A 15,336-nucleotide genomic window follows, 5' to 3' on the forward strand; every position below is an offset into this window, starting at 1 on the left:
TAAAAATGGCAATGAGAAATATTACTGCCTACTTGTATGTCTGAAATATATTTATGTATAGGCTATAAATAAAAAATAAAGTATAAATCTAAGCAATTCTGTCATTAATTACCCTCATTCCAAACCCATAAGCCTTACATTCATCTTCTGAACACAAATTAAGATGATTTTGAGTGGTTCCATCGGCTATGCAACTGCCACTATGCCACTCTAACGCTTCAAAAGGTTCAAAAAGAGATCATAAAAACTAATCTATATGAATTGAGCGGTTTAGTCCAAATTTTCTGAAGAGACTCAATCGCAATATGATTAACATATTCAACCGAACCTGCTTGACAGGAGAGAACAAACCTCTTTGAAGCTCAAACGAGAATGAATCTCATTGGTTCTTGTCAAGCAAAAATGTTTGAGCTTTCCTTTACCACAACTGATGAATGTTTAGGCTAGATGTGAATAAAAGCCGTGAATAAAAGATGTGAATATTGTTCAGTCTGTTCATCATTAAGCGATCGTGCATCTTCATAAAATTTTGGACTAAAATGCTCAATTCATATTGATTAGTTTTATGATCTTTTTAATTAACTTTTTGAAGTGTCAAAGTGTCAGTTGCATAACTGTCAATGGAGGGAAAGAAAGCTCTAAGATTTCATCAAAAAAAGATCTTCATTTGTTTTCCGAAGAACGGTGAACTAAAGTCTTACTGGTTTGGAACAACAGGAGGGTGAGTAGCTAAGAAAGAATTTTCATTTTTGGATGAACTATCCCAATTGTCCTATTGTCACGGTAATGTTCCGTTCTATTTGCTTTTATTTTGACATTCAGTTTCGTTATTTGACTATTGTTATATTCCTGCGATCTCCTACGTAGGCCTATTCCATCCTGTTGCATTTTAATAAAGACTGTTTTGTTGGATATTCATGCGTGCTGACAAAAGGCTACTCCTCTATCCATAATCGTCTCACAGAATCTTTCAGTATTCCGGTCCTGTGCGTTTAGCATAAATGTTATTATGAATAGATTCTAATAGAGTCTCTGTCTCTTGGAAAATAAAATAAAAAATGTGTCATTTGCACCGAATTCTGCCTGAGTTCTCGATTTCCTTCAGCATTTATTCAGCTACCCTGACCTCTAGCGGTCATAAGATGCAATTCAATTGATTAACATTTTAATCACTTAAAATCCAATAGGTTTAATTGGCCCAGGATGTTTGTTATACGAGTTCGCGCACGTATCCATTAAATGTGTGTTCATTGTTTATATAAGAGAGAGGGGAAAAAAATGACATTTAGATTAGTTGCTAATTGAATTTGAAATCGGGTCCTGGGTGAACTTGTGATGAGGTCCCTCCCTCCCCTTTCTGCCTGACATGAAAGTGGATGGGCGGACTGAGAGAGAGATGCTCAGTCTGGAGTAAACCCTGGAAACAGCAGGAGCCAGGTCATGAGTGCATCTATGCATTTTTTGACACAGATGGAGTTACTCTGGGATATATCTGCTTCTAAAAATCATTATTTTTGGATGCATATGGAAATAAATAATAATTTTGCAGCACCGAATCAGTGTTCCTGATCTTCAGCTGAACAGGTGCGCAAAACTTATTCTTATCATCGTGCCTTTTCACGTAGAAGAGCAGGAAACTTCGAGTTTGGAGAAATATGGATAAACACGGGATTTATGCAACTTAAATCGAAACATATTTATGAAAAACGCCAATTCTGCCAGCATTTAAAATACACGTGATTTTTATTTTTTTATTTTTTTTAAAAGGGGGGAGAAAAAAAAAAAAAGAAAAAAAAAAACTTGTGTCAGAGGAGAACATCTCACCCTAAATAGCCTACAACCACCACCCCCAGATGTAGAATGAGTATGACAACACAACAGAAAACACAGAAGCCATGAGAAAAACTGAATTATACGGAAACTGTCGCGTGGAATTGGCTGTATGATGGAGCGCTTTGAGAAGCAGCGGTTCTTCCTGCGGATTACTCTTCTCTTCACTATCCTATGTGAGTCAAGTAAGTTTCTCTTCTGTTTGTGTTTTGTTTGTTTTTTTCTCACATTTTTCCACAAATATTGTAAGAAATGGAGAGACTCATGGAACTGGTCATTAACTGTCAGTCCAAACTGCTTTTGGCAGGTCAAACAGTTGGCATTTGCCCAAAACACTTAGCCTACCACCTGAATCTGGTAGCCTATAATCAGTAGCTCTTTGTTGCTGGTCTAAATTGGTCCGTCAACCTGGCCTAATAGCCACCCTGGACCAGAAATAAAAAAGTTAATCTTCACATAGCCTACATTTTCTATAAAGTTTATATTTGTTTGCTTTATGTGTGTTTTAGGCATTAGGCTACTAACGTGCAGTGGTGACTGATCAATTTGCTTTCTCTGCTGCTTTTTTTAAAAGCAGTTTTTTAAGGTGGTTATCTTAGCTTAACCGGCATCGTGAGGGGTATACGAAGGGGTACAGTGTAGCTTTTTGGCTTTCACATCCACATTCAGAGATGTGTAGTATAGGCATTAGAATGGCACGCACGATTGCCAGTAAAATGAAACGTCCTCTCCACGGCCAAGTGTCCAATGTCGCTTAAATCAAGGCAGATTTATTGGGCTTGCTCATCACTCTGCGTTTACGCTCGCACTCTTCATTTATGTGTCCGCTCGCTGTCAGCAGCCGCTGGACTCCTGATGAATGAATATCACTGCGGGCATCTGACACCTCCCGAGCACTCGAGCTGCAGCTGGATGCACTTTACCACCGCTATTTGCATCGGGTTGGTTTAAGAACATCCCCGCGCTTTGGAAAGTTTCCAAAGTTGAACGGAGATACACGAAGAAGCGGGTTGCCAATCAATTTCAGGTCCGAGGCTTTTATCTACTACAGTCTGTAGACTGTATAGTCGAACCCGTCCACCTGCTGTGCTCCTCACACTCACACTGGAGAACAGATGCGCTGTTGGAGAGGCTGCAGAACTGACGCAGGCGTCACCATTCCAAACTGGAATTCTGATCGAGGCTATAGGATTCTGACGTTCATTACACAAAATAAAAAAATTATATAATTTCTATAGTAGGCTTTTGGTACTGGAGAAAAAAACCATCATTTAAACGTTGTACACTGTGTGTGTGTGCGTGTGCGTGTGTGTGTGTGTGTGTGTGTGTGTGTGATGTGTACAATTGTCTATTTAACATTTTTTATAACTTTATTATAAAATTGAGACAATTAGAAGACAATTAGTGGAAGCATTGAAAACTCATAAAATCAAGACTTTATGATAAAAATGATTGTAACAAGTGGAATGTATGGACTAAAAGTTATGACAATAATAATAATAAAAAAATGCAGTGTAAAAGAAGGATTCTCAATCTTACATTGTTTATTGTTATGACAGTGGTGAGTAATACAAAATTACCAAGGGTCTATCTGTGCTTTATTTTAGTGGATATATGGTAAAAAAAAAAATATATAAAAAAAAAAATAATAATAATAATATGACGGCTAAAGAGAAATAGTTATTTAAGAAAACATCTGCATATTTTTTACCAATTAAACCATATTGCCGGTTGGTTAATGAACACCTCTTTTATTTTAAACTATAAATTAATCATTTGGGTTATATATGTAGATATAGGCTGTTCTTCTAAAAATATAAAATTCCTGCCTCAGAGTAATAATAGCTTTGAACCACATGGCCTGGCCATAATATGCTTTAAAAAAGCAAGAAATGTGCCAGAGGTGAGAAAATATTTCCCTCCCCATCTGCAGGCCACTGACTGTATTCGTTGGCTGTGCTTGGGTTTCACATCATGTCCCACTGTGCTAATACCCTGTGGTGCAGACCCTAAATCTGACTTGTTAATGGCATGTTGTCATTCGCCCAGAGTGTGACTCATTGTGCCAGCATGACCCATGGGAGCTCACTTCACCACACAGCAAATGAATGCGCTCAGAGAGCAACTCCAGCCACGCTACAGCACTCAAATATAGCAGGCCTGACACATACTATCTGCAAACACTGTCCTCAGGGTGCTGTGCTAATGCCTCCTCAGACCTCAGCTCAGACATGAGACCGGAGTTGGCCGGCTTAATGGTGTCTACGCTCTGTTACAGGGCATCTCCTCCTGGAAAATGAGAATCAATCTCATTCAGTTAGCCACACTGGCCCACATATCATTAAAAACTGTTGGCTTTTTCACATATCAGGTGTTTGAAGCAATGTTCTTGAGATAGCTTTTTTTTATTTTTTTTTTATAGTATACTGTTGGTCTAATAGGAAAACTTAAATAAAGAACAGTGAATAGTTATGGTTCTCAAGCAGCGTTCCAGTGTACCAGGCAGCACTGAAACTTTTCACTGTTTGAATCACTCCGCTTGTCCGTGTTAGCACATTCCAGACAGCCCGGCTGTCACTCGTTTTTTGCATTTAAACACGAGAGACTCATTGCAGTGAAATAAAAAATAGGGCTAGATATACACTCACCTAAAGGATTATTAGGAACACCTGTTCAATTTCTCATTAATGCAATTATCTAATCAACCAATCACATGGCAGTTGCTTCAATGCATTTAGGGGTGTGGTCCTGGTCAAGACAATCTCCTGAACTCCAAACTGAATGTCAGAATGGGAAAGAAAGGTGATTTAAGCAATTTTGAGCGTGGCATGGTTGTTGGTGCCAGACGGGCCGGTCTGAGTATTTCACAATCTGCTCAGTTACTGGGATTTTCACGCACAACCATTTCTAGGGTTTACAAAGAATGGTGTGAAAAGGGAAAAACATCCAGTATGCGGCAGTCCTGTGGGCGAAAATGCCTTGTTGATGCTAGAGGTCAGAGGAGAATGGGCCGACTGATTCAAGCTGATAGAAGAGCAACTTTGACTGAAATAACCACTCGTTACAACCGAGGTATGCAGCAAAGCATTTGTGAAGCCACAACACGCACAACCTTGAGGCGGATGGGCTACAACAGCAGAAGACCCCACCGGGTACCACTCATCTCCACTACAAATAGGAAAAAGAGGCTTCAATTTGCACGAGCTCACCAAAATTGGACAGTTGAAGACTGGAAAAATGTTGCCTGGTCTGATGAGTCTCGATTTCTGTTGAGACATTCAAATGGTAGAGTCAGAATTTGGCGTAAACAGAATGAGAACATGGATCCATCATGCCTTGTTACCACTGTGCAGGCTGGTGGTGGTGGTGTAATGGTGTGGGGGATGTTTTCTTGGCACACTTTAGGCCCCTTAGTGCCAATTGAGCATCGTTTAAATGCCACGGCCTACCTGAGCATTGTTTCTGACCATGTCCATCCCTTTATGACCACCATGTACCCATCCTCTGATGGCTACTTCCAGCAGGATAATGCACCATGTCACAAAGCTCGAATCATTTCAAATTGGTTTCTTGAACATGACAATGAGTTCACTGTACTAAAATAGCCCCCACAGTCACCAGATCTCAACCCAATAGAGCATCTTTGGGATGTGGTGGAACGGGAGCTGCCCTGGATGTGCATCCCACAAATCTCCATCAACTGCAAGATGCTATCCTATCAATATGGGCCAACATTTCTAAAGAATGCTTTCAGCACCTTGTTGAATCAATGCCACGTAGAATTAAGGCAGTTCTGAAGGCGAAAGGGGGTCAAACACAGTATTAGTATGGTGTTCCTAATAATCCTTTAGGTGAGTGTATATATTTACTACACTATGTTACTTTTATCACTATGTAACTCTGGCAGTTACAGAAATAATACTGCATGACAAAAATCAAGTCCTGCCCTACATTTCTTCTTGTTCGAGAAGCCGTTTCACTTGGATATATAAAAACAACGGAAAAGCAGCACAGTAGAATGCAAAAATGCATTGTATTTCTGCAACATCTTTGTATGATAGGCTATAGTAAGAGTAACTTAGTAGGCCTGTGATAAGAGTGTGATATTTTGAATGGGTCATTGAATCATTTACTCAACCAATTCCTTAAAACACACTGATTCATTCAGGAACGAAACACCTGCTGTGTTTTGTGTTGCTCAGAGACGTGCAGGGATTCTTTGTTTGGAAGTATTTTCATTGTTGGATCAACAACAGACAAAGTAACTGGCAATAATGTTGCCTAAAATGTAAGTTACTCAATATTAACTTTTTATTGTTCAGGTAATATTACACTGGCAAATCATGGTGTTTCCAGCTGGGATTACCTGCGGCACTCAGCAGATACTGCACCGTTGATTTTCGGAAACACAGCACTCTTGCTCGTGTGATATTGCTTAAGTTTAAGCGTGTGAAATAATTCGCCTGGAAACATTTTTGAGCAAATCCATTACTGCCAGTCGACGGATGAGAAGTGATGGTGCGTGTAATTATAAATGATTAGAGAAATGAATGAGAGTTAATCCCCTGCTTTAATACTATATGTTTTACTTATTTATCATGCAAATAGTGCGCACAGTGAACCCTAGATAAATTAATAGACTCTCTGTCCCATTAGTTCATTTAGTATTTAGAGTCCAGCTTGCTGAATTCACACTTGCTTAATGATTTGTCATGCCATTCTCAGATCTATAAGAAAACTTTCAAAACGCTGAGCGTGTGAAACTGCTTTAAGCTTCTCTACCACTCGGGATGTTTTGTAGTTTACATGTGTGCATGACTGACATTATATGATGACAAGCTGTGGATTGGACAATAAAACAAAATGAGTTGTCTCCACTGCCTCATGCTTGTGTGTGTGTTAACCAGGAGTCACATGAACACAGACTATATGAGTTATTTGAAATTCTCACTGTATACCAAGTTTAAACATATCAAGTGTTTTGTTGTTGTCGTTGTTCACTAAAAAGTTGCGGTATTAGATCATCCAAAATGTTAGTCTTATAATATATATTATTATATATTGGAATTGATTTTGAAACAGTTTATTTGACAAATCTAATATAATGTCTGTAAATGTTTTTAAAAGTTTAAATGTCTTTTCCACTGACAGTTTCTTGTTGTGAGAGGACTCACTCACATGCTGAAGATGATCTCTTCAAAAAGCTATTTGATGGCTACAACAAGTGGTCAAGGCCTGTACCAAACACCTCTGATGTTGTCATCGTCAAGTTCGGTTTATCTATCGCCCAGCTGATTGATGTGGTAAGGTACTACAGGCTATTTCTTGAAAAGAGGGAATAAAAATTATGTGTGGGTCAGTGGCACCCAAATTATCATGATTTCAACATGTTAACAAAATATGGACAAAGCGTCTGTGACGTCACCCATAGACTTCTGAAGAACGGTTTTGAGGCCGTTTATGGGGGGTATGGGCGGCGCCATATTTCAATACAAATGTTAAGAAAGGATAACTTACAGGTATGATGTGTTGTGTCAGATCATGGCCGAGACGCCAAATTTCAGGAATTCCACTCGGCGCAGCCTATGCTCGTTGTCAGCTGTCAATCAAGCTGTCAATCGCGCCCTTATTTGTCATACATTTTATATCTAAATACGATCTAAACTAACGAGTTAGAAAAAAATTCACCCCCCTCACAGTTGTCAGGCACTCGGAACCTATCGAAAAATACAATAAAAGTCCATGGGACCAACCTGTAAAAACATGAATTTATGCTGTGAAAACGGACATTTTAATATGGGGGTGTATGGACATTTGCTCCCTTGTGGGACCTTCCCCTAGCGGATTTTCGATGTATTGCAGTTTTTCGCACTTCCGGGTAGGCTTCATTTTTCAGATTAGAATGTTGCCGCTTGGTTAACACCTGGAAATTCATACTAATTGTTCTAACTGCACTAACTATGCTATATTATATACAGTGAGGAAAATAAGTATTTGAACACCCTGCTATTTTGCAAGTTCCCCCACTTGGAAATCATGGAGGGGTCTGAAATTGTCATCATAGGTGCATGTCCACTGTGAGAGACATAATCTAAAAAAAAAAATCCAGAAATCACAATATATGATTTTTTAACTATTTATTTGTATGATACAGCTGCAAATAAGTATTTGAACACCTGTCTATCAGCTAGAATTCTGACCCTCAAAGACCTGTTAGTCTGCCTTTAAAATGTCCACCTCCACTCCATTTATTATCCTAAATTAGATGCACCTGTTTGAGGTCGTTAGCTGCATAAAGACACCTGTCCACCCCATACAATCAGTAAGAATCCAACTACTAACATGGCCAAGACCAAAGAGCTGTCCAAAGACACTAGAGACAAAATTGTACACCTCCACAAGGCTGGAAAGGGCTACGGGGAAATTGCCAAGCAGCTTGGTGAAAAAAGGTCCACTGTTGGGGCAATCATTAGAAAATGGAAGAAGCTAAACATGACTGTCAATCTCCCTCGGACTGGGGCTCCATGCAAGATCTCACCTCGTGGGGTCTCAATGATCCTAAGAAAGGTGAGAAATCAGCCCAGAACTACACGGGAGGAGCTGGTCAATGACCTGAAAAGAGCTGGGACCACCGTTTCTGGCGTGGCCTAGCCAGTCTCCAGACCGAAAGGTGAGAAATCAACCCAGAACTACACGGGAGGAGCTGGTCAATGACCTGAAAAGAGCTGGGACCACCGTTTCTGGCGTGGCCTAGCCAGTCTCCAGACCTAAACCCAATAGAGAATCTTTGGAGGGAGCTCAAACTCCGTGTTTCTCAGCGACAGCCCAGAAACCTGACTGATCTAGAGAAGATCTGTGTGGAGGAGTGGGCCAAAATCCCTCCTGCAGTGTGTGCAAACCTGGTGAAAAACTACAGGAAACGTTTGACCTCTGTAATTGCAAACAAAGGCTACTGTACCAAATATTAACATAGATTTTCTCAGGTGTTCAAATACTTATTTGCAGCTGTATCATACAAATAAATATAGTTAAAAAATCATACATTGTGATTTCTGGATTTTTTTTTTTTTGATTATGTCTCTCACAGGGGACATGCACCTACGATGACAATTTCAGACCCCTCCATGATTTCTAAGTGGGAGAACTTGCAAAATAGCAGGGTGTTCAAATACTTATTTTCCTCACTGTAGGACGTACATACAGTTATAGTTAAACCTATATATGCTCATGTGTCTAAATGTGTATAAAACTTGTGATTTTTGAAAGAAGACTCTCTTAAGAGTTAAGAGAAAGACTCTTAAGTTGCATTTATTTGATCAAGAACATGGTCAAAACAATAATATTGTGAAATATTATTACAATTTAAAATATATATTTTTTTATTTTATTATATATTTTAAAATGTCATTTATTTTTGTGATGGCAAAGTTGAATTTTCAGTGTCCAGAAATACCCACTAATACCCACTGTCCAGAAATCATTCTAATATGATGATTTGCTGCTCAAGAAACATTTCTTATTATTATCAATGTTGAAAACAGTTTAGCCTATATGTTATAAATGCTTAATATTTTTTTGGTGGAAACTGATACTGTGTTTAGGATTCTTTGACTATAAAGTTCAAAAGAACCGTATTTATGTGAAATAGAAATCTTATGCTGACCCCAAACTTTTGAATGGCACTGTAGTAAACATATGACTATTTTTATGCTATTACTATTATACAACTACTACTTAGTCAGATTGCAATTGAGATAAATTGAAGAAAAAACTGAGAAGTCCCTGTCCCTGTCATTAGCTTACACAACTTCAGACTTCCATTCATTTCAAACCTTTAAAAAATATATACACTTAAAGTGCATCCTTGATCAATATTGGGGAACAATGGTCTGTTTTGGCCCAAGGCATTTAAAGCTTAGTGTACTTATAATAACAATAAATAACAAAATGCCAGTTGTTGTTTGTTTTGCTTACAGATGTCATGAAATATTCATTTAATAGAGGAAGTGCCAGTAACACCAACACCAACTTCCTACAGTAAATTGCCATATTAAGAGCCCTAAAACCTTAGAATCTGGATGAATTAGGGTACATGTACCTTGAAGTATCCAAGTCCATCCGAAGATTAAATTTATAAGGTGTTTGTGACCTTTCTGAACCAAAAGCTTTCTGCTGGAGCAAACCCAGCATCCTGACTCATCTAATACCCACTGTCCTTCCTTCTTTTCCTCCTCCACAGGACGAGAAGAATCAGATGATGACAACAAATGTCTGGCTAAAGCAGGTATGTTCAGCAGGAAAGTTAATATGAGGAACGGATACTTTTTTTTATATCTGGCACCATAAATAAGAGCAAAGTTGGTTAATTAATAAAATGATTAAAATAATAACCTCAAATTGGCAAATAATGGTGGTAGACATTTTGTAATGAATTAGTTTTAATTTCTTAAATATTTGTGGCCTCTCTCTCAGGAGTGGAATGACTATAAACTACGCTGGAAGCCTTCAGACTACGACAATGTGACTTCTATCAGGGTTCCGTCTGAACTCATCTGGGTCCCGGATATAGTCTTGTACAACAAGTGAGTAACAATTTATCTAAGCTAAACAACACTCAGCATGAATTCCCACAAGTTAAATGCAAACAAATCAAGCCAGAGTGTAAAAGGCTGTTTGAAATGCAGAGTCAGAAGCGCACAAGCAGTGACATGATCTATAAGGTGCACTGTATGTAATACAATGCCATTAGAGTTGCACTTAGACAGAAATGAACTCACACGTTTGTTTAGACTACCACCTACTGTTTGAAAGTGGTAATGCAGAGGCAGTTCATACACTGTTCACTGCTGGATCATTATTAAAATATGGGAACAAATCTGTCCTGTCTGAAAAAGATTTCATTGTCAGGAAACTCCATGTGAAAGGGATATGACATGACATAGCTTATAAAATAATACGAAAAAATCTTGACTATATTGTTTTGCAAATTATTTGTTTATTTAAAGCATCATTAATCCTGTTATTTATCTTTTCTATATGTGATATAAATAAAATAGAAAAAAGAATCAAAGTCTATAAAAATCCTATAATCAAAGTGTGTATATTTAGTGTAAAACTTATTAAAAACATCAGCTATTATTACTATCATTGTAGCTGCAAGCATGCTGAAATACCTCTCGTTCCCTTATGCATTTATATATTACATCACATTAATTAATTAATTAATTAATTAATTAATTAAATAATATTGCTTGAGTTTAATTTATCAGTTAAAAGTCCTATAACCAAACAGTGTATATTTAGTGTAAAAAAAAACGGTTTTGAAAAATAATAATAAAAATAGTAATAAAACATCACATCCATTGTAACAGTCATTGTATCTGCAAGCATAGTTTTAATTGCTTCAAAGCAAATTTAAAATGTGCCAAATTACTCCTACTGAATTGTAGATGCATGAAACAATTTTACCGCTTTTCCTGCAGTAAAGCTAGCCTGGAAATCCAGACCTAAATCTAAAAGATTAATGGTCTGGCGTTGACTAATGAAAATCGGCAAGCTCGAAGGGCGGCACCAAGCATGCATTTGAAAATTTCACTGCACGCAATTGGATAACACTACGACCAATCACAACAAGTTATCGCTTAGCTACCAGCGGAGCTAACTGGTAGATTAGACTCTTACCGTATCCGGTCGGCAAAAAAGCAAAAATGCCCTTCTTGCAAAGGAATGATTCGAGCGCTGTCTTCTGTTCCTCTTTTATGGCGCTTTTCCATTATCAGTACCAGCTCGACTCGACTCGACTCGACTCACCTCGGCTCGGCTCGGCTCGCTTTTCGCTCCGTTTTCCATTGCAGATAGTACCTCCACAATAGTACCTGGTCGTCATAGCGACGCCGCAGGAAACTGCCGTGACTTAATCTTTTACGCGAGACGCGCGAGACACACCCGCTACCCAAACACACAGGACAATGGAGGAAATCGAGTGTATGCTGTTTTTGGATGTTTTTGTTTTTGTTTTTGCTGTTTTTTATTCAGGATACTCCGTCTGGCGCGTGCAATGATGACGCAGTGAATAGTGACGATTCTCTCTGACCAATCAGCAGTCTGCTGTGTTTTCACGTCACATTTTAGTATCGCATCAGCTCGCTCAGAACCTCGCCGGAGGTGGTACGAAAAAAAGTACCTGGAAGCAGGTACAGGTACAACTTTTACACAGTGGAAAACCAAACAGAGCCGAGTCGAGTCGAGTCGAGCCGAGCCGAGGCGAGCTGGTACTGTGTAGTGGAAAAGCGCCATTAGAGAAAAAGTCTAAATCTTTCATTGTAGCGGCCAAAGCCGTTTCAAACAAATGGTGTTAATCCATAGCCATCTTGCAATGTTTACGAATGACTTCGACGTCGCAACGATGTCGTCATCTTGCCTCTGGCCCGCCTATATCAGATAACCCGATGTAATTGGTGCAGCTCAGATAGAGGGGCATATTTAATGAGCATCATTACTCGACACCAGAGTAACTCGCTGAGCAAATTCAACTTGTGCTCTCGCGAGAACTCTGGATTACCAGGGTACAGTAAAGCGGCAACTGCTGAAATAAATGTTGTTGTCCTTTTCAGTGCAGATGGGGAGTTTGCGGTGACCCACATGACCAAAGCCCACCTCTTCCACACAGGTAAAGTGCGCTGGGTTCCACCTGCCATCTACAAGAGCTCATGCAGCATCGATGTCACCTTCTTCCCCTTTGACCAGCAGAACTGCAAGATGAAATTCGGCTCGTGGACTTACGACAAAGCCAAGATCGACCTGGAGCCCATTGAGAACACGGTGGACTTGAAAGATTACTGGGAGAGCGGTGAGTGGGCCATCATCAATGCTGTTGGCACCTACAACACCAAGAAGTATGACTGCTGCCATGAGATCTACCCAGACATCACTTACTTCTTCATCATTCGCCGTCTCCCGCTCTTCTACACCATCAACCTCATCATTCCCTGCCTGCTCATCTCCTGCCTAACCGTGCTAGTTTTCTACCTCCCGTCAGACTGCGGTGAGAAGATCACACTGTGTATCTCAGTCCTCCTCTCGCTCACCGTCTTCCTGCTGCTCATCACAGAAATCATCCCGTCCACCTCGCTCGTGATCCCGCTCATCGGCGAATATCTGCTCTTCACTATGATCTTCGTCACCCTGTCCATCGTTATCACCGTCTTCGTGCTTAACGTCCATCACCGCTCGCCCAGCACTCATAAGATGCCCCATTGGGTTCACTCGGTCTTCTTGGATTTGATCCCACGGTGGCTGTTTATGCGCAGACCTGCACCGGACAGCCGTCGCAGGCAGAAACTCCTCCTCCTGCAACGGCAGGGCCAAGGAATGACGTCCCGGGTGCTTGGACCGGCAAACACAACCCTCAGTACATCTACTAGCTGGTTTAGAGGGGAGGAGTCAGGGGAGGAGTCCCGCAGGCGCTTATGTTATAAGGACTTAGAACTGGGGACGCTGTCCTCCGCGATCTCACTTTCACTCCAAACTGCTTCGCCCTGCCCTCTTGGCTCAATTCCACCTCCTCTACAGAATTTCGGTCCCTCCCCTAGACTGGAGATGGGCATGGCTTCCAGGCAGCCCAGTGGAAGAGCTACTGTCACGAAGCGTCCTGACAACCTGATAGCAGACAAGCCAGGGTTTCCTCTGTCCCCCAGTGTCCTGCAAGCTCTGGAGGGGGTCCACTACATAGCAGACCACCTGAGAGCAGAAGACGCTGACTTTAGTGTAAGTTTCTTTCAGATTTCCGAGGTCTGTATGCTACCGTTCAAAAGTGTTGGGGTGGGTAAGATTTTATTATGGTTTTGAAAGAATTCTCTTACCAGGGCTGCATTCATTTGATCAAAAATACAGTTATATTGTGAAGTATTACCATTTCAAATAACTGTATAAAATAAATCTATTTTAATATTGTAAAATTTTATTTATTCTTGTGTTGTCAAAGCTGAATTTTCAGCATCATTTGGCTACCCCAGTTTTCAGTGTCACATGATCCTTCAGAGATCATTCTAATATGATGATTTGCTGCTCAATAAACATTTCATATTATTATCAATGTTGACATTTTTTTTTATATATATATTTACATCAGGATAATATTTTTTATATGATATATCAAGTATAATATAAAGTTAAAAATAACAGCATTTATTTGACAGAAATCTTTTGTAACATTATAAATCATGATGCATTTCACATATAAATCATCCTGCTCCTAAACTTTTGAACGGTAGTATATCAAATTGTAATTTAAATATTTTTCAATTTATTTTGTTTTAATATTTATTTATAAAATAAATGAACTTTTCTCATAGCTTTCAAGCTACAGTAGATCTTTCAATCTTGGCACAGACCTATTAACTATTTCAAACGTCCGAGAAAGGATTTGTCAAGTCAACATCAAAGTTTGACTCCAGCTTTTATTTTCTAGTTGTGTTACTGCTATAAGAATCCACTCATTTGTCTTATCTCTTCACACAGGTAAAAGAGGACTGGAAGTATGTTGCTATGGTAATAGACAGAATCTTCTTATGGATGTTCATCATAGTGTGTTTGCTGGGCACAATTGGGCTGTTTCTCCCGCCCTGGCTCGCAGGCATGATCTAGAAAACACTTCTAATAAGGACTTCTAACTTATGGGCTTCCACTGGAAGAACCAGCATGGGGACACAACGCCAATCCTAGCAGAGATATTTCCCCTGCATGGGGTAAGAAAATGCATGTTTGACATCAGGAATGTGGCACCAAACGCCTGTTTCTTTTTCTTTTTTAGGACAGAAATTGAGAGGTCATAAGCTTGTATATGAGAAAGCTTCTATTTGAATGTACTGTATAACCTTGAATATTATTGTCCAAATTAAAAGTGCCAACTGGACAAGATACACGGTGACTTACTTTAATCAGTTACACAAATAAAATCACTGCGGTTGGTGCAAGGAGTGCACACTAAAAAGATATAGAAACAAAGAGGTTTGTTGGTATGTGGCATCAGTCTATGGTATCAGTCCGTAACTTTTGGCGCTCTAGCGGTTAATAAACTGAGTCTTGCGGAAGAACATTGTAGCAGGAGCTACTTCTCTCTGTCTATGACGAGTTATACACGTACTGGGCTCCTCCGGAGCAGTGCCGACCCGACCGGTCTAAAATAATCCGAATATAAACACTTATTACAGGTGTACTGTAGTGACGAGTACCCAAATCACTCCGCCCAAGTAGCAGTGCTTCGCCTTTTGAGAATATAGTTCCCAGTATGTATACGGTTAGAAGATGGCTGTGTCTCATGTGACCTTATTTGTACACACTGTGACTATACAAATCACAACATGTAAAATAAATATGAAAATGTTGGCGTTATTTTGTACGCACGCACGGAGATGAAAAAGCTTTGTATGGACTTATCTAACTCTGGGGGATACGGTGAATAAGCTAAAGTCCCAAAAAGTCGGCGTGTTCCTTTAAGTTGCTGGC

The 15,336-nt window shown here is 39.6% G+C and overlaps 1 protein-coding gene and 1 long non-coding RNA gene across 3 annotated transcripts in view; both read left to right on the forward strand.

Moving 5' to 3' along the window:
- Positions 1 to 15,336, forward strand: part of LOC309481851 — a 218,177-nt gene that overhangs the window by 178,325 nt on the left and 24,516 nt on the right. The window lies entirely within an intron of this gene.
- Positions 1,805 to 15,309, forward strand: chrna2b (cholinergic receptor, nicotinic, alpha 2b (neuronal)). 2 transcript variants are annotated; one of them, XM_082146850.1, is made up of 6 exons: positions 1,805 to 2,006; positions 6,982 to 7,133; positions 10,070 to 10,114; positions 10,303 to 10,412; positions 12,444 to 13,596; positions 14,350 to 15,309. In XM_082146850.1, exons 1-6 carry the CDS (start codon positions 1,943 to 1,945, stop codon positions 14,473 to 14,475), a joined length of 1,650 nt encoding a protein of 549 aa, XP_082002976.1. In that variant the 5' UTR covers positions 1,805 to 1,942; the 3' UTR covers positions 14,476 to 15,309. The 2 variants fall into 2 exon arrangements, with proteins under 2 accessions (XP_082002976.1, XP_082002975.1); XM_082146849.1 differs by having other exon boundaries at positions 1,928 to 2,015.

Source organism: Leuciscus leuciscus, assembly GCF_965113295.1.
Source record: "Leuciscus leuciscus genome assembly, chromosome: 19".
NCBI lineage: Eukaryota > Metazoa > Chordata > Actinopteri > Cypriniformes > Leuciscidae > Leuciscus > Leuciscus leuciscus.